Below are 24,893 nucleotides of genomic sequence, written 5' to 3'. Positions count from 1 at the left end.
AATTTTTTTTAGAAGCATGAGAGGGGATCTTATAGAAACATGTAAAATTATAAAAGGACTGGAGAAGCTAGATGCAGGCAAAATGTTCCCAATGTTGGGGGAGTCCAGAACCAGGGGCCACAGTCTAAGAATAAAGGGGAGGCCATTTAAAACTGCGATGAGAAAAAACCTTTTCACCCAGAGAGTTGTGAATTTGTGGAATTCTCTGCCACAGAAGGCAGTGGGGCCAATTTATTAGATGAATTTAAAAGAGAGTTAGATAGAGCTCTAGGAGCTAGCGGAATCAAGGGATTATGGGGAGAAGCCAGGCACAGGTTACTCATTGTGGATGATCAGCCATGATCGCAATGAATTGTGGTGCTGGGTCGAAGGGTCAAATGGCCTCCTCCTGCACCTATTTAAAATTAAACATGAAATTGCATTAAATTACAATTTTAAATAGGCACTTTTAAAAACCATAACTGACACCAAAAATATCCAATTAATTCATGTGTATATTAGACTATGATTTCAGGGACTGGTATTTTTTATAATACAGTAAACCTTGTAACCTGGCAGAGTTCCAGCCGCACTCCATAATTCTTGGTATTAGTTTCTGCCAAGTCAAAACAGGTTTGCCGATTGGGTAATCTCGAAGAAAAACAAGTTTGCCATTGGTTTAAATTCTGGCAGTTTATCAGAGTGTAATTATCTGTAGAAACAGCTCTGGAAGCAATCACAGGCCTGGGTCTTTTCACAGTTGTTGCAGGCTTTTAGAATTTACAAGGGTGTTGTATTGCTCTGAGTCTCTGTTGCTTTCTGTGTGATATAGGATAATTTAATGTTTAGTGATCGAGGAAGATTGGGTGGCTGTTTTTTGATAGAGCTTTTCCTATCTGCTGGAGGGAACGTACAATAGTGTTAGTCTAAAATGGAAGTACGGGGTTTTTCCTTTTTTAATCTGTTGTCCAGGGAGATGTGGACTCTTGTGGTATTTTTGTTTGTTTTCTTGTTGGTGTTTGATGCTCTCCGTACTCGTGTTCCCAAGAACTTTCCACCGGGTCCCTTTCGTCTGCCATTTGTCGGCAATCTGTTGCAGCTGGACCTAAAGGAGCCTCATATCCAGTTGTGCAAGGTAAAATGCGCTGTGTTGCTGTTCGAAAATAAATAAGTAAATTGTTATGCACATGATGACATGTTATGGGTCTATCAACGCTTGTAAAGAATATACTGTTTGATTTTGTGAAAAACGTAATTCAGAAGAGTAGAATTTATTAGATTCTTGGATAATTCATTATAACCAATAACAAGTATGGCATTTTATAGCAAAACGCAAAGTACTGCAGGAACTGAGGAAGTCAGGTGGCATCTATGAAGAGAATGGACAGGCAATGTTTAGAGTCAGGACCTTGGACTGAAGGATCCCAACCCAAAACGTCACTTGTCCATCCCCACCCCGGTTGCTGCCTATCTCATTGGGACACTCCAGCACTTTGTGCTTTTGTTCAAGATTTCAGTATCTACATTTCCTTGTAAATCTACAAGGCATTCTCTAATCTAGAAATCTGAGTTTTTCTCATTGTTTGAGCTTAACCAGTGAGCCATTAAATTTCGGGATCAATCCTTACATTTGAGGATGTAATATTGTGGTGTTGACACAATATGTGTTTTTGGACATTGTTGATAACCTTACATGGCCAAATAAAAATATTTTTCTTAATGAGAGCATTGTGAGGGACAAAATGAATCTGGAAATATGGCATGACCTTTAGACACAGGTCCCTTTTATTCTCTAATTACCCTAGCAGTTTATAAATCCTCACATAGGGACATGCACATTTATTTTGTCCCCCACAGTTCTCATTTTAAGCACATATGTAAAACACAATGTAAAACACAATGAACAAATAAATATGTCTGAATGCATGCAATCTACCATGGTTAACGTGTACCCACATGTCCAATGTTGGGTGGGTAGTTATAATTGTCCAGGTTATGTATCTACCTTGCAATTGCCACAATTGTTTGTTCAAACAATCTGCTCATCTGAATAGGTAGAAAGAAAATACTTCAAAACCAATTTGGCTTGTTGTATTCTGAAGATACCTTTGAGACTAGAATGCAATTTTGACTTCGCAACTTGAGTGTGAATTTGCAGTGAGTTTTCAGAAGCCCAAGCTAACGTGGAATCGGAACAGAGTCAGAAACACAAAAAGTGACTTCTGTGCATATTGTGACCAGTGAACTGAATCACTCAGTGACACAGAAGTTGTAAGTATGAAAGTCTTAATTCCTCGTATCATGGCTAAGACAATGCAAATATTGATAGATTGTATCTTTTGCAGTTTGCAGAGAAGTATGGAGACATTTTTAGCCTGAGAATTGGAAGCTCCTATCTTGTTGTCATAAATGGTTTTGATGCATTCAAAAAGGCAATAGTTCATCAAACCGATGTCTTTGCCGGACCAGCAGCTTTTCCAATTTTTGAAGATCTTACCAAGAGCCACGGTAAGTGAGTTGGTTCATTGCTTAATTTACTTTCTGGTTCAGCATCAACAAATGTTAGGAATTTCTTTTTTATGAAAGCATGCCAGCCATGATGGGTGATTTGCACTGTAGGCTGGTTCTTCACAACTAAGTGGAATTATGACCTTTATACACAGAGAGAACTCAGTGCTCAGGTTTGTTACGATGAAAGTGAAGTCATTCAAGAAAGGAAGAATAAGTGTTAATCTTTCCAAGTGCAGTACAGTGTTTAAAATAATGTTCAGCTGCCTTGATCTGTTTTTGGCATGAGTCGTTTTGCAGCTTTTGATGTTGAACTACAAGATTCAATGAGCACTTTATTAAAATTCCCAAAATGAAATACAGTGGCTAAATATCAAGATGGCCTCAAAGGAGAGAGGAAATAATCTGCAACTCTTTGCAGATTGATTCCTAAAGCCCATTTGTCTAGATGTCAACAAAAAAAAAACTTCCAATTGTGAAAGAGCACTCAAAGCATATGGTTTCCTTGGTGATGTAAGGAAGTGAAAAGAATGCCTGTGTGTTAAATCAAAACCACATAACAAAGCCTTCAATTGAAAATGCTATTCATTTTCACCTTGTGTATTGTATTGCTATTCGCACAAAAGGAGAATTACTCAAGTTAATCAAACACTCATGCTAGAAATCTGAAATTAAAAAAAGAATGCAATAAACATGCAGCAGTTGAGGCAGCACTTGTGGAAAAAGTAATAAAAGTCAATGATTCTTGCTGAAGACCTTTAATCAGAACCAAGAAATGTTGGAAGTTGAACATGTTTGGAGATACATGTGGGAGGGGTGGAGATAACAAAAGGAATGCTCTTGATAAGGTGGAAACTGAGATAACGAATGAAGCACAATCTCTTTGATTTAACCCTTTGTTCTCTCAACCATCTCTGCAACTCAACACATTCAACTAATACTTCCTTGTTCTGCTTGTTAGGTCTTCGAGCTGAAATGTTAATCTCATTTCTCTTTCCACAGTGCTCGATGTTTCCCACATATTCTGTTTTTTACTGCAATGGAACAATTCCATATTAGATGGAAATTAATGTGCTGTATTTGTTAATTCCGGTTCTTTTACCAGTCTGGTTTCAATAATAATTGAGGCAAACACTGGCTGAATACAACAGATATGTCACCCGGCGTGGGACTTGACTCTAAAGTATCTGGTCAGACTCCTCCTAGAGCTTCACAGACCTGATAGAGCAAGCAAACTTGTCTTACAACTTATCATATATTTATACAGAGTTCAACAAAGACTGGCAACAGTAGTTATTAAAAACCAATCACAACTAATACACGTATACAGGAGGCGTTACAGGTCAGGCAGCATCTCAGGATAGAAGGAATGGGCGATGTTTCGGGTCGAGACCCTTCCTCAGCTGTCTGACCTGCTGAGTTACTCCAGCATTTTGTGAATAAATACCCTCGATTTGTACCAGCATCTGCAGTTATTTTCTTACATAACCCCTCCATGGAATTAACATAAAAAAGGATATTATACCATCAGAGTGTCAGAATCATATTGCAAGGAAATGTCCCATTTGGCCCACCTGACCGTCAAGCACTCATTTAAGCGAATAGCTTATTTTCCCTCATATTTGCATCACATGCCCACAGATTCTACCACTCACCAGAATACGAGGAGGAAATCCGTGCATACATGGGCAGAGTGTGCAAACTCAACACAGAGAGTAATGGAGGATAGGATTGAAGCTGGGTTGCTGAGCTGTGTTGTGTAAATGTGTTGGGCATCTGTACACCAATAACCATGCAATGCAATATTAAGGGCAAAATAGTTTTCATAGCTCACTAAATTTCTTGAATAATATAAGCAGTAACCATCAATTCATATATATATATACACACTTATATATACATATTACGTATGATCTCCATGTGTTTGCATGTTGGAGAAATAAACGCATATCATATGTAGTTTTTAATTTTTGAATTGATGGTTACTGCTTATATTATTCAAGAAATTTAGTGAGCTACGAAAACTATTTTGCCCTTAATATTAGACAATAGACAATAGACAATAGGTGCAGGAGTAGGCCATTCAGCCCTTCGAGCCAGCACCGCCATTCAATGCGATCATAGCTGATCACTCTCAATCAGTACCCCGTTCCTGTCTTCTCCCCATACCCCCTCACTCCGCTATCCTTAAGAGCTCTATCCAGCTCTCTCTATTGCATTGCATGTATATATACACACACACACACACACACACACACACACACACACACACACACACACACACACACACACACACACACACACACACATATATTTATGTTAATTCCATGGAGGGGTTAAATCATTTGGAATTAATGTACCTATTACATTACATTTATATATATATAGTTTTAGTGTTGTTTAAAACATTACTGTCATAATTTTTTGTATCCTACCTAAAGACACTGACTAATGGACTCGCTGGAATTTAGAAGACTGAGGGGGGATCTTATAGAAACATATAAAATTCTTAAGGGGTTGGAGAGGCTAGATGCGGGAAGATTGTTCCCGATGTTGGGGGAGTCCAGAACCAGGGGTCACAGCTTAAGGATAAGGGGGAAGTCTTTTAGGACCGAGATGAGAAAACATTTCTTCACACAGAGAGTGGTGAGTTTGTGGAATTATCTGCCACAGAAGGTAGTTGAGGCCAGTTCATTGGCTATATTTAAGAGGGAGTTAGATGTGGCCCTTTTTGCTAAAGGGATCAGGGGGTATGGAGAGAAGGCAGGTACAGGCTACTGAGCTGGATGATCAGCCATGATCATATTGAATGGCGGTGCAGGTTCGAAGGGCCAAATGGCCTACTCCTGCACCTATTTTCTATGTTTCTATAATGCCCAAATTTGTTCCATTGGTGCTAAAAACGTTTTATTTTGTTGTTTCCCAGTTGCTGTGAACTCAGACACACAATTATCCACCATTACAGAAAATCCAGCCCAAAGACATTATTTCTGAAACAAAAAAGTAGAATACACTTACCCTTCCCTTTCTTGAATTCATTATGAAAATGTTTTCGACATGCCACAAATTTCTGTTTTATCATAAATAACCGAGCAGAGTGCCGGAATATGGTTTGAGATGACAAATTACTTGACATCAGCTAACTCAGAACAGATCCCCACTGAATCATCCTACCACAACCAGAGAGCAGTGCTGAACTACTATTGACCTCTTTGATGGCCCTTGGACTATCCTTGATTGGACTTCGCTGGCTTTACCTCGCACTGAAAGTTATTCCCTTATCATGTACCTATACACTGTAAATGGATTGATTCTGAACATGTATTGTCTTTCTGCTGACTGGTTAGCATGCAACAAAAGGCTTTTCAATGTACCTCGGTGTATGCGACATTAAACTAAACAAACCGGCACTCTGCTGGGTTATTTGTAATAAAATAGAAGTTACTGTTAGTTTGCTGGGAAAGTTCACAGTTCACTTTAATTTTCTTACAAAGAATTCTCTTGTCTCAATTCAAGCCTATTGAGACCACTTGTAAATATTAATTTTAAGGTAGATGATGATGAATCACAGAAGACTATGCTTTGTAATTGGAGAGTACTGTGAAGTGATCCAGAAAGTGTGATTACAAATGCCACCTGTATTTCTCCAACACAGGTATACAGTTATCCAATGGAGAAGCATGGAGAGAACAACGCAAGTTTGCACTAACAACATTAAGAAGTTTTGGGTTTGGGCAAAAATCTTTAGAAGCAAAAATTCTGGAGGAGTGTAAATGTCTCCATGATGAATTCAAGAAAGAGAAGGGTAAGTTTATTTTACTTTTTGTTTCAGGTGTACTGTCTTTGGGCTGGACTTTGGGAATGATGAATAACCATGTAACAAATTTGACTGCAGCTCTGGAGGATGCATGTTGTCAGCTAAACATTGTAATTCAAAACTGAGGTAATAAGTGAGTTTCGAATGATGTACTAAGCAAAATTGGCTCCCAAAAATAATATGACAAATTTTAAAAATAAAGAATAGATTCATTTATTATATTTCGACTTCTATTTTAATCTTGTATATAAATTGTTCAATGCTGCCTGGATTGGGGGCTATTAGCTACAAGGAGAGATTGGACAAACTTGGATTGTTTTCTCTGGAACTTCGGAGGTTGAGGTGAGACCTGATGGAAGTATATAATATAATGACACACAGAGTTAGGGAAAACTGCCAGAACCTTTTCCCCAGGTGGAAATGTCAAAGACCAGAGGGCATAACTTTAAAGTGAGAGGGGCAAAGTGTGAAGGAGATGTGTGTACAAGTATTTTCTTTAAACAGTGTGCTGGGTGCCGGAAATGTGCTACCAGGGGTGGTGGTGAAGACACCATCACCCCTGGTAGTGGCATTTCAGAGGCATTTGAATAGGCACATGGCAATGCCACTAATGTATGCTACTTTCATTTCAGAGGCATTTGGATAGGCACATGGATATGCAGGGAATGGAGGGATATTGATCATGCGCAGGCTGAGGAGTTGAACGGCATTATATTCAGCACGGACACTGTCGGCCGAAGGGCCAGGTCTTGTGCTGTACTGTGTAATTGTTACTTATTGTACTCCAGAACTCAAGTGTCCTCACCTACAAGCACCTCACTGACTGTGAAAATGTGAAAATTCTGTATGAATGCAAGTTCCACCTTAACATCATTCTGTGAGAGAAATCACATGGAGGCAATTACAAGCGTAAATGACACAGAAGGCATGAGTCTGGAGCATGGTTGAAACAAACTACCAACCTTCAGAGTGTTGAGCAAGAGTCAAGTTTGTTTTATTGTCATATGTCCCAAAATGGTAAAAATGAAATTCTTACTTGTCACAGCAGAGCATCAGGTTTATAACTGGTGGCTGAATCTTCATCTCCCCCTCCCACTCCCAGTCTAACCTTTCTGTCATGGGCCTCCTCCAGTGCCATAGTGAGGCCCACTGGAAATTGGAGGAACAGCACCTCATATTTCGCTTGGGGAGCTTGCAGCCCAACGGTATGAACATTGACTTCTCCAACTTTAGACAGTTCCTCTGTCTCTCTCTCCCCCCCCCTTCCCAGTTCTCCCACTGTCTTCACCTATATCCTCTCTTTGTCCCGCCCCCCTGACATCAGTCTGAAGAAGGGTCTCAACCTGAAACGTCACCCATTCCCTCTCTCCTAGATGCTGCCTGACCTGCTGAGTTACTCCAGCATTTTGTGATACCTTAGGTTTATAACCACAGTACGCAATAAATAATATAATAAACAAAAAAAAGAGTTCAATTAATAACATAATATGGTGCAAAAACCAAATCAAAACAAAACCCAATGTCTCTAGTGCATCCCGAATTGTTTGTACTTTGGAATTTAGTCATTGTTCCTCGTTTTCAATAGCCTAATGGTTGTTTTGGAAAAAAGCTGTTCCTGAACCTGGACGTTAGTTTTCAGACTCCTATACCTTTTTCCTGATGGCAGGAGTGAAATGAGAGCGGGGTCAAGGTGGTGTGGGTCTTTGATGAAGCTGGCTGCCTTTTTGGGGATAGTGCCCTTTGATGGTGGGGAGGTTAGTATCCGTGATGGACTGGGCAGTGTTCACCGCATTTTGTCATCTTCATTCCTGGGCACTGGACTTTCCAAACCAGGCCACGATGCAACCAGTCAATAGGCTCTCTATCGTGCACCTGAGGAGGTTCAAGAGAGTATTCATCGAGATACTAAATCACTCAATCTCCAAAGGAAGTAGAGGCGTTAATGGGCTTTCTTTATAATTGCATCAATATGCTGGGTCCTTGTCTTATCTTCGGAGATCTGCACGCCCGGGAACTTACATTTTTTGACTCTGTCTACCATCGAGATGTTGAAGGAGAAGGTTTAATGAATTGGGGGGGTGGGGGGGATATGGGGGCCTGAGAGACACATCAGTGTTCTCCTTATTGAACAGGAATATGACGTGCAAATAGAGAAGAACAAGTGAAGTGATCTTGCTCGTATTATTCAGGAAAAACCACAACAGATCACGATAGTAACATGAATTGTGTTAAGCAATTGGAAAGTTGAATTTTTACAATAATCTGAAAGTGTGTGGTTTTATGCTCACTGAGTGGACGTTGCTGCCATCTAGTGGCTGTTTAAATGATGTCTGAACCATTGACAATCTCAAAGAATCCAATTTCTTGTGGAAAGAAATTGTCAGGGGAAAACTTAATCAAAGGGATCATCTTCCATTTGTGTGACATTCTGAAGGTCAGTAATCTCAGAAGCAAAGATTTATTGGCAGTATATTCTGTCCTGAACTGCATCATGGAAACAGAAATCTAGAGATTTACACCAAAGTAACCGACTTCTCTGAGTAGGGTCGGAATTCGACACTGGCTGCAAATCACGTATCCACGCAGATTATGTTAATGATAATTCGACACTTTCTGCAAGATATAATTTTTTTTTAAATCAACCAATATCCTCAAACTTGTCTGTTTTAGGAACATGCAGAACCAAATCTGGTTCTTACAGTTTTTGAAGGCCTCCTGAATAAGTTAATGCGATGTGATATTCATCCAAGCTATTCAAGTTTAGTTATATTTATCCTTGAACACAATATGGTTTCACTGGCCCATGATTAAAAATGTAGATATACATTTGCACATACAATACAACGGATAGGCTGCTCGGCTTGGCTTTTAACTTTCTTTGTGTTTTGCTTTCAGGGCAACCATTTAACCCTGACGTTAAGATGAATATATCAATCACAAATATAATCTGTTCAATTGCTTTTGGAGAACGTTATGAATATGATGACAGTTCTTTACAAGAAATCCATCTTTTACTTGACAAAATCGGAGAGATGACGGGGAGCATGTGGATTCAGGTATGGTTACATTTGTGAATAATATATGCTCTTTGTAAATGTAAAAGTGGGATAGTGGAACAATTTAAATTACAGCAAATGCAGGCAGTTAACATAAGTATAACCATCTCATGACACTCAATGGGATGTCTTCACCAGATATCTTAATGTCAACTTCTGGGGTCAACATTGAATAGAAACTTAACTGTGCTAGAAAATAGGAGTGAAAGTCAGAATGTGATGGACTACACTTCATTTGTCTTCAAGTGTGTTATGGACCAAAACTCAAGAAACTTGACATCATCTAGGACAAATCATCACGTTCGACTTGCACCCATACGTAAGGTTAAACATTGTTTCTATCCACCAATGCAGTATGGCTTCAGTGTCCACCATCTACACAGTTCAATGCAGTGAAGTCACCAGAGCTGCCTTGCGGTACCTCCCAAGCTAGTACCACCTCGACCACTTGGAAAGAAGGTTCTGTAACACACGGAAAAACCATCAGTTGCAAGTTCTCCTCTAAGTCATGCACCACCCTGGAAGTATTCTTGGAAGTATTATTATCATTCTTTCAGCATGTCCGTATCACAAGTTTGGAAACCTTTAACACTATGGAAGTGCCTTTATATACTATGAAGGCATTGAAGAAGGGTGGTCACTGCAAGCTTGACCCAAATAATTGGGGATGAGCAATAAATTGCAGAGTACCTTGAAGAAAAGGACAGAAATTTGCTCTGTTAAGTGTGCTGATTTCTACCTGCAGAATAAGCTGTTTGGCATTGGCAGAGAAGATTTGGCAAATTTTTCATGGGCGCAACCCATATACTCAGCTCTGCTGCTCATCCCACAAATGCATGTTCCTTACAAATGTGGCACCATTTAAAAGGGAAATAAACAGGCTTTCCAACGGTATAAGATTTATTGCCAAGAAGCATTGTTATAACAAAGAAATAATCTACCAAACACAAATTTCCTTACTTTTTGTGCTATGTTTATGAAATCTTGCTCACCAGGCTCACTTGTTACTCAAGCAGCATTTTAGAAGCACTTAACACTTTACAAGTCTCATAAAACAATGTCATTTGCGACAGACCAAACCCCCCCCCCCCCTGTTCCATTTCTTTCAAGCCCTCTTTGTGTCAGTATTCAAAGGGATATTTTGAAATAATTGAGTTAAAAATAACGTATTAGGATCACATCTCCATTCATGCTGTGTTATTATCACCCCATACAGTGCTTTATCATTTAGCGCTCCATTTTCTAGGAATGCAAAAAGGAGTATTACTGTACTATTAGCCTATTTAGTAAATTATCTGAAGGTACATCAGTTAGGTTACCTGTACCAATTATCTAGAATCTTGGACTAACAATCCAGGGACTGGAGAACATGCACTAATGAGCAAAAACATTATGACCACCTGCCTAATATGCTGTTGGTCCTCCGTGTGCCGCCAAAACAGCACCCACCCGCCAAGGCATGGACTCTACAAGACCTCTGCGGTATCTGGCACCAAAATATTAGCAGCAGATCCTTCAAGTCCTGTGAGTTGTGAAGTGGAGCCGCCATGGATCGGACTTGTCGATCCAGCACATCCCACAGATGCTCAATTTGGAGACCAGGGCAGCACTGTGAACACTTCATCATGTTCCTCAAACCATTCCCGAACAATGTGTGCAGTGTGGGAGGGCGCATTATCCTGCTGAAAGAGGCCACTGCCATCAGGGAATACCATTACCATGAAGGGGTGTACCTGGTATGCAATGATGTTTAGGTAGGTGGCACGTGTCAAATTGACGCCCACATGAATCGCCGGACCCAGGGTTTTCCTAGCAGAACATTGCCCAGAGCATCACACTCCCTCCACTGGCTTGTCGTCTTTCCACAGTGCATTCTGGTGCCATCACTTCCCCAGGTAAACGGCGCACACGTACACGGCCATCCACGTGATCTAAAGGACTCATCGGACCAGGCAACCTTCTTCCACTGCTCCAAGGTCCAGTTCCGATGCTTGCGTGCCCAATGTAGGTGCTTTCGACGGTGGACAGGGGTCATCATGGGCACTCTGACCGGTCTGCGGCCTTGCAGCCCCATTACCAGCAGGGTGTGATGCACTATGTATTGTGACACATTCCCTCCCGTGACCACCATTAAAACTTTCTATGACTTGTGCCACAGTAGACCTTCTGTCGGTTTGGACCCGATGGGATAGCCTTCGGTGCCCTCGCGCATCGATGAGCCTTGGGCGCCCAACACCCAGTTTCAGGTTTGTGGTTTGTCCCTCCTCAGACCATTGTCGGTAGGTACTCACTACTGCTGACTGGGAGCACCCCACAAGCCTTGCCGTTTCAGAGATGCTCTGACCCAGTCGTCTGGCCATAATAATTTGGCCCTTGTCAAAATCGCTCATCCACAAATGGATGTTTGTGTTGAATTATGTAGTTGGGTGTTTTTGTTGCTTGTGACTGCATGGTAACTAAATTTCGTTCAAACCTGTTTTTGAATGACAAATAAAGAAATTCAATTCAAGTCCTATGGTAATGTCAGTTCCAAGCATCCAATGACAGAATGGCTATATTGGTAATGAAGAGAACGCAATATGTATTTATGATAACGACAACTGAATTCCAAAGTGTAAAACATGGGGTGAGAATACACAAACATGTGTGGAATTCCTTGGAATTTAAAATGGCTTTGCGTGGGGCAGACTTTACAAACTTTACAAAGATTTTTGAAGAGGTGACAAAGGTGATTAATGATTAATCAGTGGATGTTGTCCATATGGATTTTAGTAAACCATTTTACCAGTTCCCTCATGATCCAGAAGATGAAGATACATGCACTATGTGGTGCCTTGGTCGTTTGATTTCAGAACTGGCTCATCCACAGAAGAAAGAGGGTTATGGTGCAAAGTTGTTAATCTGGCAGGAGAGCTGTGACAAGTGGTGTTCCACAGGGATCAATTCTGGGAACTGTGGTTTCTGATATATTTAAACGATTTGGACAAAAATGTAGATGGGTTGTAGACACAAAATAATTGGTGGAGTTGTAGTGGAGGAAACAGTCAAATGATATAGCAGGCTGTAAAATATTTACAGATTTAATCTTGGCAATTGTGAGGTGTTGCACTTTGGGAGTTCAAATGTAGGAGGTAAGTATACACCTAATGGCAGAATCCTTAATGATATTAATGCACAGAGGGATCTTGGAGTTTTAAGTCCACAGCTCCCTGAAAGTAGCAACACAATTAGAGCGGTAAAGAGAGGTGTATGATATGCTAGTCTTCATTGGTCAGGACAATGAGTGCAAGAATCAGAAGGCCATGTTGCAGTTTTATAAAACTTTGACTAGTTCACATTTGGAGCATCATGTGAAATAAGATTGTTTCAATCCTTTTCATACTTTCCTTCCTGCAGATCTACAATATATTACCAAATGTGGTGAAACATCTTCCAGGCCCACATAATCGTTTATTTGTTACTTGGAAAAAGTTGGAGGACTATGTACAGGAGAAAATCCGGCAGCACCGAAAGAGCTGGAACCCAGCAGAACCACGGGATTTCATCGACTGCTTCTTGTCACAAATTGAAAAGGTGAGGCCTTAAGTAAACTTAAATTGACATGCATGGGTTTCGTTTTGCTGGAGTTTGTGGTTCTTGGCTCGGCTTATCTTGGACTTCTGCCTGTGCTCAGCAGCAGCAGTCTCACAAGGCAAGCTGTAGGTTAGTTGAGAGATACAGCATGGAAACAGGCCCTTCAGCCCACCGAGTCCGCACTGACCAGCGATTCCCCACACATTAACACTACCCAAAACACACCAGGGACAATTTTACATTTATAACCAAGCCAATTAACCTACAAACCTGTGAAGTGTGAGAGGAAACCGAAGATCTCTGAGAAACCTGCGCAGGTCACTGAGAGAATGTACAGACAAGCACCCGTAGTCTGGATCGAACCCGGATCTCTGGTGCTGTAAGGCAATAGCTCTACCGCTATGCCACTGTGCTGCCCTTATGGAGTTCCAGTGTCGGTTTGTCAATTCCCCATTCCACTGGTGGACATGCTGTTGCTATCAGCAGAGGAGCACAGGCGTGCTGAAGAGAGCTTCAGACCCTTCAGTTTGATCCCTTGGATAGCTGGCATACAGTTTAGTTTAGTTTATTATTGTCACATGTACCGAGGTTCAGTGAAAAGCTTTTGTTTTTAGACAATAGACAATTGACAATAAGTGCAGGAGTAGGCCATTCGACCCTTCGAGCCAGCACCGCCATTCAATGTGATCATGGCTGATCATTCACAATCAGAACCCCATTCCTGCCCTCTCCCCATACCCCCTGACTCCGCTATCATTGAGCTTTATCTAACTCTCTCTTGAAAGCATCCCGAGAATTGGCCTCCACTGCCTTCTGCAGCAGAGAATTCCACAGATTTACAACTCTGAGTAAAAATGTTTTTCCTCATCTCCATTCGAAATGGCCTACCCCTTATTCTTAAACTGTGGCCCCTGGTTCTGGACTCCTCCAACATTGGGAACATGTTTCCTGCCTCTAACGTGTCCAACCCCTTAATAATCTTATAAGTTTCGATAAGATCTCTTCTCATCCTTCTAAATTCCAGTGTATACAAGCCTAGTCGCTCCAGTCTTTCAACATATGACAGTCCCGCCATTCCGGGAATTAACCTAATAAACCTACGCTGCATGCCCTCAATAGCAAGAATTCACCTTGCATATTGATTTATTCACACTAACTCTAGATATCGAATCCTATAAAAATGGTCTGTACTGTATTTTAGAGTTCAATTTCGTCCTTGGCCAACTGACTCTCCTGGTAGCTACCTTGTAAAAAAAGTTTTCTAAAGACAAAACTAGGATCATCTAATGCCTTCCCAAAGGTATGTGATGGCTGGGTACCCTCCATCCCACCCACCACACCAGCATGCCCCTTGTGTTGCCCTCTCAGTGGGTGATGTTGTTTCATATACAAGAAAACAAAATCATGGACCTTTAATAAAGCTGTAACTCATTATGTATTATGTAAATCTGTTATCACTTTAATATATTTATTTTTCTTTAAGGCAACTCCCAACTCTAGCTTCCATGACCAAAATCTTCTGTATTCATCATTGGATCTTTTCTTTGCTGGATCTGAGACAACAGCAACCACATTGCGCTGGGCACTGCTTTACATGGCAGGGTATCCAGACATTCAAGGTTAGTAACTCAGAAGAAATTTGAGGAGTTCTGGGATCTTGCCTGTTGTACTTGGATGGTGGAGCTGTGGTCTTCTTGCCTAATTCTAAATTGGTGATCAGTGTAATAACTTCCATTGAACAGGATTTTCGGTGATTCGTAGCAGAAAACCATATGAACTAAGTATAGTGCGTTGGTGCTTAGAATTATCTTAGAAATATACTTTGGCAAATCAAACCAATTGGGAAAGGTTTGGTGAATGTAAGATGCAGGACAGTGGCTCTGCATGTTTTATGTGACGGCTTTCTGTTGTGCACATGGTCCAAGGCATTGTATGCAACATAATAGGTATGACAAGGTTAATGCAAGAATATTTCTCCTCTCGCTATCATTTTTAAATGACCAAAACATATAGATAATGGGTCAAGAGAGAGAGAGGGAGGGACAGATGGGGAGATAAGGGTAAGGGTACGAAAAATAAGACAAAGTAAGACAAAAGGTGCTGGAGTAACTCGGGTCAGGCAGCATGACAGGAGTAACATGGATAGGTGATGTTTCGGGTCAGCACACTTCAAGGAGTAAGATTTGAGATGTCAGGCAAGGAAAATTGAAATATCCTGGATTAGACAGACAAGGGAGATGTGTATGCGTGTAGGTGAAATGAGGGTGGGGGGAAGGTAGGGATGGCAAAAGGTACAGGATTAGGGGCAGTGGGGAAGAGAGGGGTGTGATTGGCTGCTGAAGAAGTTTTGGAGATCATTAGCAGGCAGGGCAGGTCAATGTTGAGGTATGATGGTATTTGGGTTATGATTTGGTGGAGGTAGAGTTGGGGGACAGGAAAGTTTTTACCTTAAAGGCACCAACCTAGAGGTGGGTCCCAGAGTTTGACTCCATGGGGTGGAATCTGCTCCAGCTGGTCCCCTTTGGCATTGACAAATTAGGTCTTATATTGGAAACCATTTGTGGGCTTAATTAATTGCATCGTGTAACGTTCTATGAAATTCTATAGTTCACAGAAATAATACATCACCCAATAGAGTTTGTAGATAAATGTTCCTTATATTCCTCAGCCCTTCAAGTGGGAGAGCAAGAGTCAAGAAGCAGCCATTAGTTTGGATTGATGTTTACATCATAGCACATAGTTGAATAACTATGGTTGAATAAAGAAAACAGCAAATCTCAATCCCAGTTAGTTTGCCAGTTCTGGACCAAATATCAATGATGCTGGTTCAGCAAACAAAACTTAGAAAGGACACCTGCCCAACTATACTTAGATTAGCATCACTGGATCTCCAACATTTGGATAGACAAGTAGGGCCTGGAGTTGAAGGCTCATTTTACAAGCAGTCCTTCCGACACAGCTTCAGTATCTTACTGATGTGTTTGCCAGAACTATGTGCTCTGTACTTGGTGTGTACTTTAAATTACAATTTTCTGAATCACAGATTGCAAAAGTAAGATAATCTAGATGAGAAGAAAACATCTTTGTCCATCATTTGGGCAATCCATTACTGGTTCGGGGAGCAGGAATGACAGGTTTATATTTCCATTTAGATTGAGAGAGGAATTGTATGTGCTAAGTATTTATTTCCCAACATCCTGTAACACAATTTCTAAAAGCCTTGTAGCTTTGGATGAGCCCACTCTAGCTGCATTTGGATTTCCCATGTCTTTTAACTATTGTGAAATATGGGCTAGAAACTAGGGATGAAACGTTGAAAATTAATCTTGATAGCCAACTATTTTTGGTGTTTTTGAGCTAGAGTTTATATTGTGAGCAAAAGTTTCAATAGGAAAATCATCAGAAGTATTATATTCCCTCTGTGCTATAACAATCTGCTAAACTGATGAATGTATAAGGGCGGCACGGTAGCGCAGCGGTAGAGTTGCTGCTTTACAGCGAATGCAGCGCCGGAGACTCAGGTTCGATCCTGACTACGGGTGCTGCACTGTAAGGAGTTTGTACGTTCTCCCCGTGACCTGCGTGGGTTTTCTCCGAGATCTTCGGTTTCCTCCCACACTCCAAAGACGTGCAGGTATGTAGGTTAATTGGCTGGGTAAAATGTAAAAATTGTCCCTAGTGGGTGTAGGATAGTGTTAATGTACGGGGATCACTGGGCGGCACGGACTTGGAGGGCGGAAAAGGCCTGTTTCCGGCTGTATATATATGATATGATATAATGTTTACATTAATGTTTACATTTGTTTTGTCATGCTAGTGTCAGAGCCTTTAGAATTTGTGAGGTTATTTAAACCCTAATCGTTATTCGTGAACGATTGGTATGATCATGGGGCATAGAAGCAGGCCATTCTGTCCACCGTGTCCTTGCTGACAGGATATGGGTTTCAGATGAGACTTGGCATCTTGTGTTTATGCTCGGTATTGGAAATTATCTGTAGTTGTCTTTAACCACAGAACATTTTTTGCCTTTTACAATAAAAAAACATGAGATGCTGGAAATGTGGAGAAAAAGAAACTCAGAAAATACTGGCAACACTCAGCAGGTCAGGCAGCATCCGTGAATAAAGAAAAAGTTAAAGTTTCAGGTTCAGATGGCTGGAATATTGTGTATCGTTCTCACAGCTGGAATATTGTGTGATTTTTGTGCATTTCCAGATTGCCCTGAAGAGGAAGAGATGTCTTGGAACAGAGAAGGCCGAGGGGGGTCTCAGAGAAATTCTTAGAAGTGCAGATAAGGAAGACAGAACATGAGTTTAAGAGGTTTAGTGGGGATCTGAGGGTAGTTATTATCTGGAGTGCATTGTCCAAGAAGGTAATACAGGCAAATACTATCACAATATCCAAGACGCATTTGGATGAACATTAGAATTGCCAAGGCTGAGTAGATTATTGACCAAAGGCTAGTGAATGGAATTAGTATAGATAGGACTTGATGTTCAATGTGAACATAGTGGGCCAAAGGGCCTGCTTCTGTGCTGTGTGACTATGGCCCGATGACTGTCAGATCTCAAACTTGAAATGTTAACAGTTTCTCTTTCCATTGATGCTACCCAAAAGGCTGAGTGTTGCCAGCATTTTCTGATCTCCTTTTATACATATTGTTTTGTTTTTTCCACATCCACTGGAGCAATGGCTGGGACATAGCAATTTGTGTAAAAGTGAAATATTGTTGCAGTGAAGGGTAACATGGTGATGATTAACTGTGCCTTTTTCTTTGCAGAAAAGGTTCATGATGAGATTGAGAGTGTAATTGACCAACAAGAACCTAAGATGGATGATCGGAATAATCTTCCTTATACCAACGCAGTTATTCATGAAATACAGAGAAAAGGGGACATAGTCCCATTCACTCTCACCAGAGAAACTACTCGAGACACAACTGTGGGAAAGTACTTTATTCCGAAGGTAATTTGAAGAGAGATTCTAGGCTTGAAATTCGATTGAACTAATGCAGAATACAATAGAAATAAGATGAAAGGATCTTGATAAAGTTGCCCATGAGGGGTGTGTGGTGTAGGTATTGATGTTTTTTGCCAGAAATTATTTTGAATTTCTGAGATTTTCAAAACAATTTAAACAAACCTCCACTATCTCCCATTGATCCTGTCTTAATATTTATTTAATAATTTTATTGTTTCTGCTTCCATTCCAAGGTTTAATCATTCACTTCCTACTATTTGTCACAGAACTGTCTTTTACCAGCTTGAAGCCCTCTCCTTGCCCATTCTAACAGTCTATAATGCTTGCCTTTCCTTGATACCATGATGAGAAAAACAAATCACTGCATTTCTTTAAGATTATAAAATAGGTGCACAGTGACAAACTCAGATGGAGAAGGGCACAGGGCAGTTACGTGTTGTTGAGTGAGAGTTGCAGCTGCAATCAATGACTATGGCCTCCTTCTAAACATTGTTACATCTCTGTAAAATTGTCTAACAGTCAGAGCTTGCATAGTCCAAGGTATGACAACCTCATCCAGCTCTCCAGCAACCTATCCAGCAGAAGAAACATGCTGGTAGGTTTCACTTCAACTTACCGTAGAGCAAGCAGAAATGCTTCGTTTCCCTGCATAAAACAACTAGTTAGTAACATCCACACTTATCCTGACAGCTACAGCATCGTTCCCTCATATTAGCAGGGAGGTTATGCACCGACTTTAGAAATCATTGGTCAGACCTCGGGTGGAACACATCATGTGGTTTTGGTGACCACACCATAGGAAGTTTGTGATGGCACTGGAGATGGTGTTTAAGAGATTCACCAAGATGCTTTCCAGTCATGAAGAGAGATTGGAGAGGTTAGGTCTGTTTTCCCTGGAGCAGGGGAGGTTAAGAAGGGCCATGATCAATGGACCTTGTTATGAAGGTCGACTGCAGGAAACTCTTCCCCATATCAGTGGTAGATTAAACTAGAGTTCAGAAATATTTGATAGGGGGTAAATAATTTAGAGGGCATCTGCAGGGTTCTTTCTCTCACGGGAAGTAGTCAGTACCTCGGATACATAGCTGGAGAGAATGATGAAGGTAGAGTGGTTGACTGCATTTAAGACGTAACTGGGTGAGCATGTGAAGCACCTAGGCTTAGAAGGTTATGGGTCAAGTGCTGAGAGATGGGGATAGTATAGATGGGTGCTCACTGGTCAGCATCCTGAGCAAGTCAGACATGCAACAAGTGAGAGTCATTGGCTTACACAATTCACCTAATTGTGGGCGTAATGATGAAACCCAAGTACCATGTTAAGATGACTCCTTGGTCCCCTGTGTTCAGTTGTGTATTGTTTTTTAATGAGCATAAAACATGAAACAGCACAGAAACAGGCCCTACAATGTCAATGCCAAACTTAATACCAAGTTAAACAATTCACTTCTGACTGCACGTGATCCCTATCCCTCCATTCCATGCATATCCATGCTCCTATTCAAAAACCTCTGAAATGCCACCATTGTATATAGCTCCAACACCAACCAAGGCAACAAGTTCTAGGCACCAACCACTCTCTGGGAAATAAAATTGTTCTGCACATCTCCTTTAAATCTTGCCCCTCTCACTCTAACGCTGTGCTCCTGGTCTTTGACATTGCAACCCTGGGATAAAGGTTCTGCCTGTTTACCCCACCTAAGCTTCTTATAATTTTACACACTTCTATCAGATCTCCCCTCAGCCTCTAATGCTCCAGATAAAACAATCCAAGTTTGTCCAACCTCTACTCATAGTTAATACCCTTTAAACCAGGCTGCATTCTGATAAACCTCATGCACTCATCTCCAAAGAAAACCTTCCCATCCTTGGAGCAACCAGAAGTGCACATAATACCCTTGAACCATGTCCTAGAAAGCTGCAATATGACTTACTGACTCAGTGCACTGACGTATGATGACAAGCATACCGTATGCCTTCTTTACCATTGTATCTACTTGTGTTGTCACTGTCAGGGAGCTATGAACCTGGACCCAAGATCCCTCTGTATGTCAATACTGTTGAGGGACTTGCCATTAATTGTATCTTTTTCCTTCTCACATTTGACCTCTCCAAGTGTGTAGTTGAAGCCCTATTTTTTTTTCAGCCTTCCCTCTCTCTCAAGCTTAGATATGGAAGATTGATACTTCCCAATTAATTTGATTTGTATCTCTTGATTTGCTTGTTAGGGCACAAAAGTAATTACGAATCTCCACTCGGTGTTGATGGACAAATCAGAATGGGAGACACCTGATGAGTTCAATCCTGAACACTTCCTGGACAAAACTGGGAAATTTGTGAAAAAGGAAGCATTTGTACCTTTCTCTGGAGGTAAATACTTTCATTTATGTTGCACAGTTATACTATTGTGTGAGTGAGTGAAAGTAAGAAAACAACTTGCTTGTTATTTATTCCCTGTCGTTTTAGTTTCTAGTTGCTGGGAAAGTGTGCCAGGACCATTTCTTACCTGGGGGGTTAAGCTTTTACATGTACCTGTAGGCTTTTCAATACTTTAGGTAAAACTAATTCTTGGGGAACCTTTCAAAAGAATAGAGCAAACAAAAGTTCCTACTCTTTAAGGGACAATGGCGTAGAATTGAACAAAGATTATTTAACTCACCTTCTGTATTTTCCAAAGATCATTTACAAATTTGTTTTCCTGTGTCATCATGATCCCTGTTCAATTTATGTCATTCTTTCAGGAAATGTTCAACATGAATAATCTTTGGTCTTCAATTACTAGGTGCAGCTCCAGAACATGTAACCATCACACTATCTCAGACGGTACCTGCTACCCTGTTCAGACAACAAAACTCCTCCCAGTCTACTCTGGCCCCATGAGCTGCTGTAGCATATGAAGCATTTGCTTACGCTTATCTGTCTTAGTTGTACCTGCCCCTTTAGCATTTATTTTCATAATATTCACTGCTTTGTGAAATGAAAATACAATTAAAATGATGGAGACATTAGAGAATGGATTTTTAATGAATTTGCTTGACAACTCCATTTTATAATGGATATTAATTAAAATAGGTGAGTGTGTCAAACAGTTTTAGGCAAATTGACTGCTGTACATATTGTACACAAATTGTAGGCATAGATCCATTCATATTTTTAATAGGGACACCATGGAAACCATTGTTTCAAGTGGCTGTGGAGAGTGGATGCCTCAGCCTGTTCCATCACAAGAACAGTCCTCCCCATCATTGAAGGCATCATCTCTATATGAGGTGCTGCCTCAAGAAGCCGGCATCCATCATCAAGTGGGTCATGCCTCTTCTCACTGCTACCATAGGGCGGTGAGTACTGAAGCCTGAAGTCCAATAGCACCAGGCTCAGGAAAAGCTACTTTCCCATAACCATCAGGATCTTGAACCAATCTGCACAACATCTTCCCACCTCAGCAACAAATCATTAGAGTCCACCACTATCACTGCCACTGACTTGTTTACCGGTTGTATTTTGTACTAAAGTCTGTGCACATATTTTTCTTTTCACTATCTTTATAATTTATATGTAATTTATGTATGATTTATGTTTTATTTTTTATCTGAATCTTTGTGCCTGTAGTATTGCTGCAAGCAAGATATTAATTGTACCTGAACCTCACTGTAGTTATGCATGTGTCAATGAAATTAACTTGACTTGAAACTAAGCAGATATTTCTAGGCTCCATTCCCTTTTAACCCCAAAAAATCCATTCTAAGTGGATATGCCAATCCAACTGATTCAAAGGCAGATTCAGCCAGCAAAAGGCGCTATAGTTTGATGGATTTGGAGCTCTTCCCTATTTGGGAAGTCGTTGTTATCTGAATATTATTCAGGGTAGTTTGAACATGAAAATCATATCTGAACCCTAAAATCATGTTGTGATTAAATAAATATCATTGGATCAAGAAAGAGGAGATAGTGACGACTTGCTTGTATATTTATCCTTATCACCAGCGGACGGGATTATTTTACTGGGCCATAATCAACATCTTATTCACATGTCTATTTACTTGCAGGGAAACGCAACTGCATGGGAGAACCAATGGCTAGAATGGAATTGTTCCTTTTCTTCACTTCATTCATTCAGAAGTTCAAATTTGTTGTTCCTGAGGGTGTGAAGATTAGCTTTGATGGCGTATTGTTGGTGACTCATGGCCCCCGACCATATAAGATATGTGCACTTCCACGCTGAAGCAAGAGAGCACTAGTATCCATGGGCTGACCCAGCACTGTGGCTCCCAGGACAGCCTTCTGCCCCTTTCATTGCAGCTCGGTGTCCTCTTTTCTTCTAAATCAATGTCTCTGGAATATCTCCCTTTTAAATAATTTTCTAAAAAATTGATGTTATTCTGCCATTTTGTGGACATTACAAGGCACGCAAGCACTCAACACATCCTCTGTCATCAACTCGCTGAAGATAAATATTTCTGGGACAGTTGTTACTTGGTGCCACTCCCACCAATCAAACCTAACTTTACATTGTTTTGTTCAGAACCGCCTGACCATCTATTGCTCTCTCCGTTCGCCTTCCCGTCCAACTGCTGTTCATTGCTAACACCATCTGAAGGCATAAGTCGGCTTACACACAGATGCCCATGACAAGATGTAGTACCTATGATTATTGGAGACACAAAGAATGCAAGTGGTGGACCCTTAAGCAAAAAAACAAACCGCAAGAGGACCTCAGCTGCTCAGGCAACATCTGTGGAGGAAAATTGAATCCACAATCAGCCAGGCTGAAGAAGGGTCCCGACTCAAAATGTTGAGTGTCCATTTCCCTCCAGAGATGATACCTATAATTATTAACATCGTAACTATATTAATGCATACTGATTATCATGGGCGGCACAGCACCAGAGACATCCTGACTACGGGGCTGTCTGTATGGAGTTTATACATTCTCCCTGTGACCACGGGTTTTCTATGGGTGTCCCAGTTTCCTCCCATACTCCAAAGACGTACAGGTTGTAGGTTAATTGGCTTTGGTAAAATTGTCCCCAGTGTGGAGAATAGTACCAGAGTAGGGGCCCACCGGAAATTGGAGGAACAGCACCTCATATTTCGCTTGGGCAGCTTGCAGCCCAGCGGTATGAACATTGACTTCTCCAACTTTAGATAGTTCCTCTGTCCCTCTCTTCCCCTCCCCCTTCCCAGTTCTCCCTCTAGCTTCCTGTCTCCACCTATATCCTTCCTTTGTCCCGCCCCGCTGACATCAGTCTGAAGAAGGGTCTCGACCCGAAACGTCACCCATTCCTTCTCTCCTGAGATGCTGCCTGACCAGCATTTTGTGAAATAAATACCTTTGATTTGTACCAGCATCTGCAGTTATTTTCTTACACTAGTGTAAGGGGTGATCGCTGGTCGGCACGGACTCGGTGGGCCAAAGGGCCTGTTTCCATGTTGTGTCTCTAAAGGCTAAAGTAAAGTCTAAATCTGTCTGATATTCACTTTTAGCTCGGTAGCGCAGCGGTAGAGTTGCTGCTTTACAGCGAATGCAGCGCCGGAGACTCAGGTTCGATCCTGACTACGGGTGCTGCACTGTAAGGAGTTTGTACGTTCTCCCCGTGACCTGCGTGGGTTTTCTCCGAGATCTTCGGTTTCCTCCCACACTCCAAAGACGTACAGGTATGTAGGTAAATTGGCTGGGTAAATGTAAAAATTGTCCCTAGTGGGTGTAGGATAGTGTTAATGTGCGGGGATCGCTGGGCGGCATGGACTTGGTGGGCCGAAAAGGCCTGTTTCCGGCTGTATATATATGATATGATATATGATGATAATAATATATATACTAGACCAAGTGGAGCCGTTGGGCCCAAACCTCTCCTGCATTGGTGTAGCACCCTCATCCTCCCCCCTCCCCTCCCCCTCCCCCTCCTCCTCCCCCTCCCCCCCTCTCCCCTTCTCCCCCCTCTCTCCCCTCTTCCCCCCTCCTCTCCCTCCCTTTCCCCTCCCCCCACTCCATCCCCCTCAACCCACCTTATCCTCCCCCTTCACTCCCTCCCTCCTCTTGGGGATCCGTCGGCCATCCCCGGGGCATGGGCCCATCAATCCTACGATCCGTGCACCCGTTTGAGGGCGGGTAGTGCCCCCTGGGCCCGTGTGTGGGAGCCGGTGGCGGTCGGGCCATAGGCGAAGCAAGCCCACCGATCCGTCGACCCGTTGGTGGCGAAAGCCGCTTACCTGTGGCCCATGCGTTCTGCACTGTTCGTCTGTGAGCGGCGGGGAACGACGGAGAGAGGAGAGCTGGTCCGTGGGCAGGAGCCGGTGGCGTGTAGGCCGTGGGAAAACAGGAAATTATAGACCAGTTAGCCTGACATCGGTGGTGGGGAAGATGCTGGATTATAATTATCAATTATAAAAGATGAAATAACAGCACATTTGGATGGCAGTAACTGGATCGGTTCGAGTCAGCATGGATTTACGAAGGGGAAATCATGCTTGACTAATCTTCTGGAATTTTTTGAGGATGTAACTAGGAAAATGGACAAGGGAGACCCAGTGGAAGTAGTGCACCTGGACTTTCAGAAAGCCTTTGATAAGGTTGCAGGATGACAAGGACAGGTTGAGTGAGTGGGCAGATGCATGGAAGATGGAGTATAATGCTGATAAATGTGAGGTTATCACCTTTGGTGGCAAAAATAAGGAGGCAGATTATTATCTCAATAGTGTCAGATTAGGTAAAGGGGAAGTGCAACGAGACCTTGGTGTCCTTGTACACCAGTCATTGAAAGTAAGCGTGCAGGTACAGCAGACAGTGAAGAAAGCTAATGGCATGTTGGCCTTCATAACGAAAGGATTTGAGCACAGAAGTCCTTCTACAGTTGTATAGGGCCCTGGTGAGACCACATCTGGAGTATTGTGTGCAGTTTTGATCTCGTAATTTGAAGAAGGACGTCCTTGCTATTGAGACAATGCAGCGTAGGTTCACGAGGTTAATCCCTGGGATGGAGAGA

The 24,893-nt window shown here is 41.7% G+C and overlaps 1 protein-coding gene across 1 annotated transcript; it reads left to right on the top strand.

Annotated features, from left to right (window-relative positions):
* The first annotated feature begins 694 nt into the window (after positions 1–694).
* Positions 695–23,252, top strand: LOC144597758 (cytochrome P450 2J2-like). Its single transcript, XM_078407295.1, has 9 exons — positions 695–1,114; positions 2,325–2,487; positions 6,143–6,292; positions 9,200–9,360; positions 12,757–12,933; positions 14,417–14,552; positions 17,714–17,898; positions 20,139–20,280; positions 21,957–23,252. Exons 1-9 carry the CDS (start codon positions 911–913, stop codon positions 22,130–22,132), a joined length of 1,494 nt encoding a protein of 497 aa, XP_078263421.1. The 5' UTR covers positions 695–910; the 3' UTR covers positions 22,133–23,252.
* Positions 23,253–24,893: the final 1,641 nt, after the last annotated feature.

The sequence above is a fragment of the Rhinoraja longicauda genome, chromosome 11 (assembly GCF_053455715.1).
Source record: "Rhinoraja longicauda isolate Sanriku21f chromosome 11, sRhiLon1.1, whole genome shotgun sequence".
NCBI classification, from domain to species: domain Eukaryota; kingdom Metazoa; phylum Chordata; class Chondrichthyes; order Rajiformes; family Arhynchobatidae; genus Rhinoraja; species Rhinoraja longicauda.
The sequence above is the reverse complement of the archived record's forward strand: the minus strand, read 5'-3'. Positions and strand labels throughout refer to the sequence as shown.

Excerpts from the sequence above, each read along its gene's own strand:
- LOC144597758 (XM_078407295.1), top strand. The coding sequence starts at position 911 with ATGGAAGTACGGGGTTTTTCCTTTTTTAATCTGTTGTCCAGGGAGATG. Across the intron at positions 12,934-14,416 it reads TCTTGTCACAAATTGAAAAG|GCAACTCCCAACTCTAGCTT; the intron begins GTGAGGCCTTAA and ends TTTTTCTTTAAG. Across the intron at positions 14,553-17,713 it reads AGGGTATCCAGACATTCAAG|AAAAGGTTCATGATGAGATT; the intron begins GTTAGTAACTCA and ends TTTTCTTTGCAG.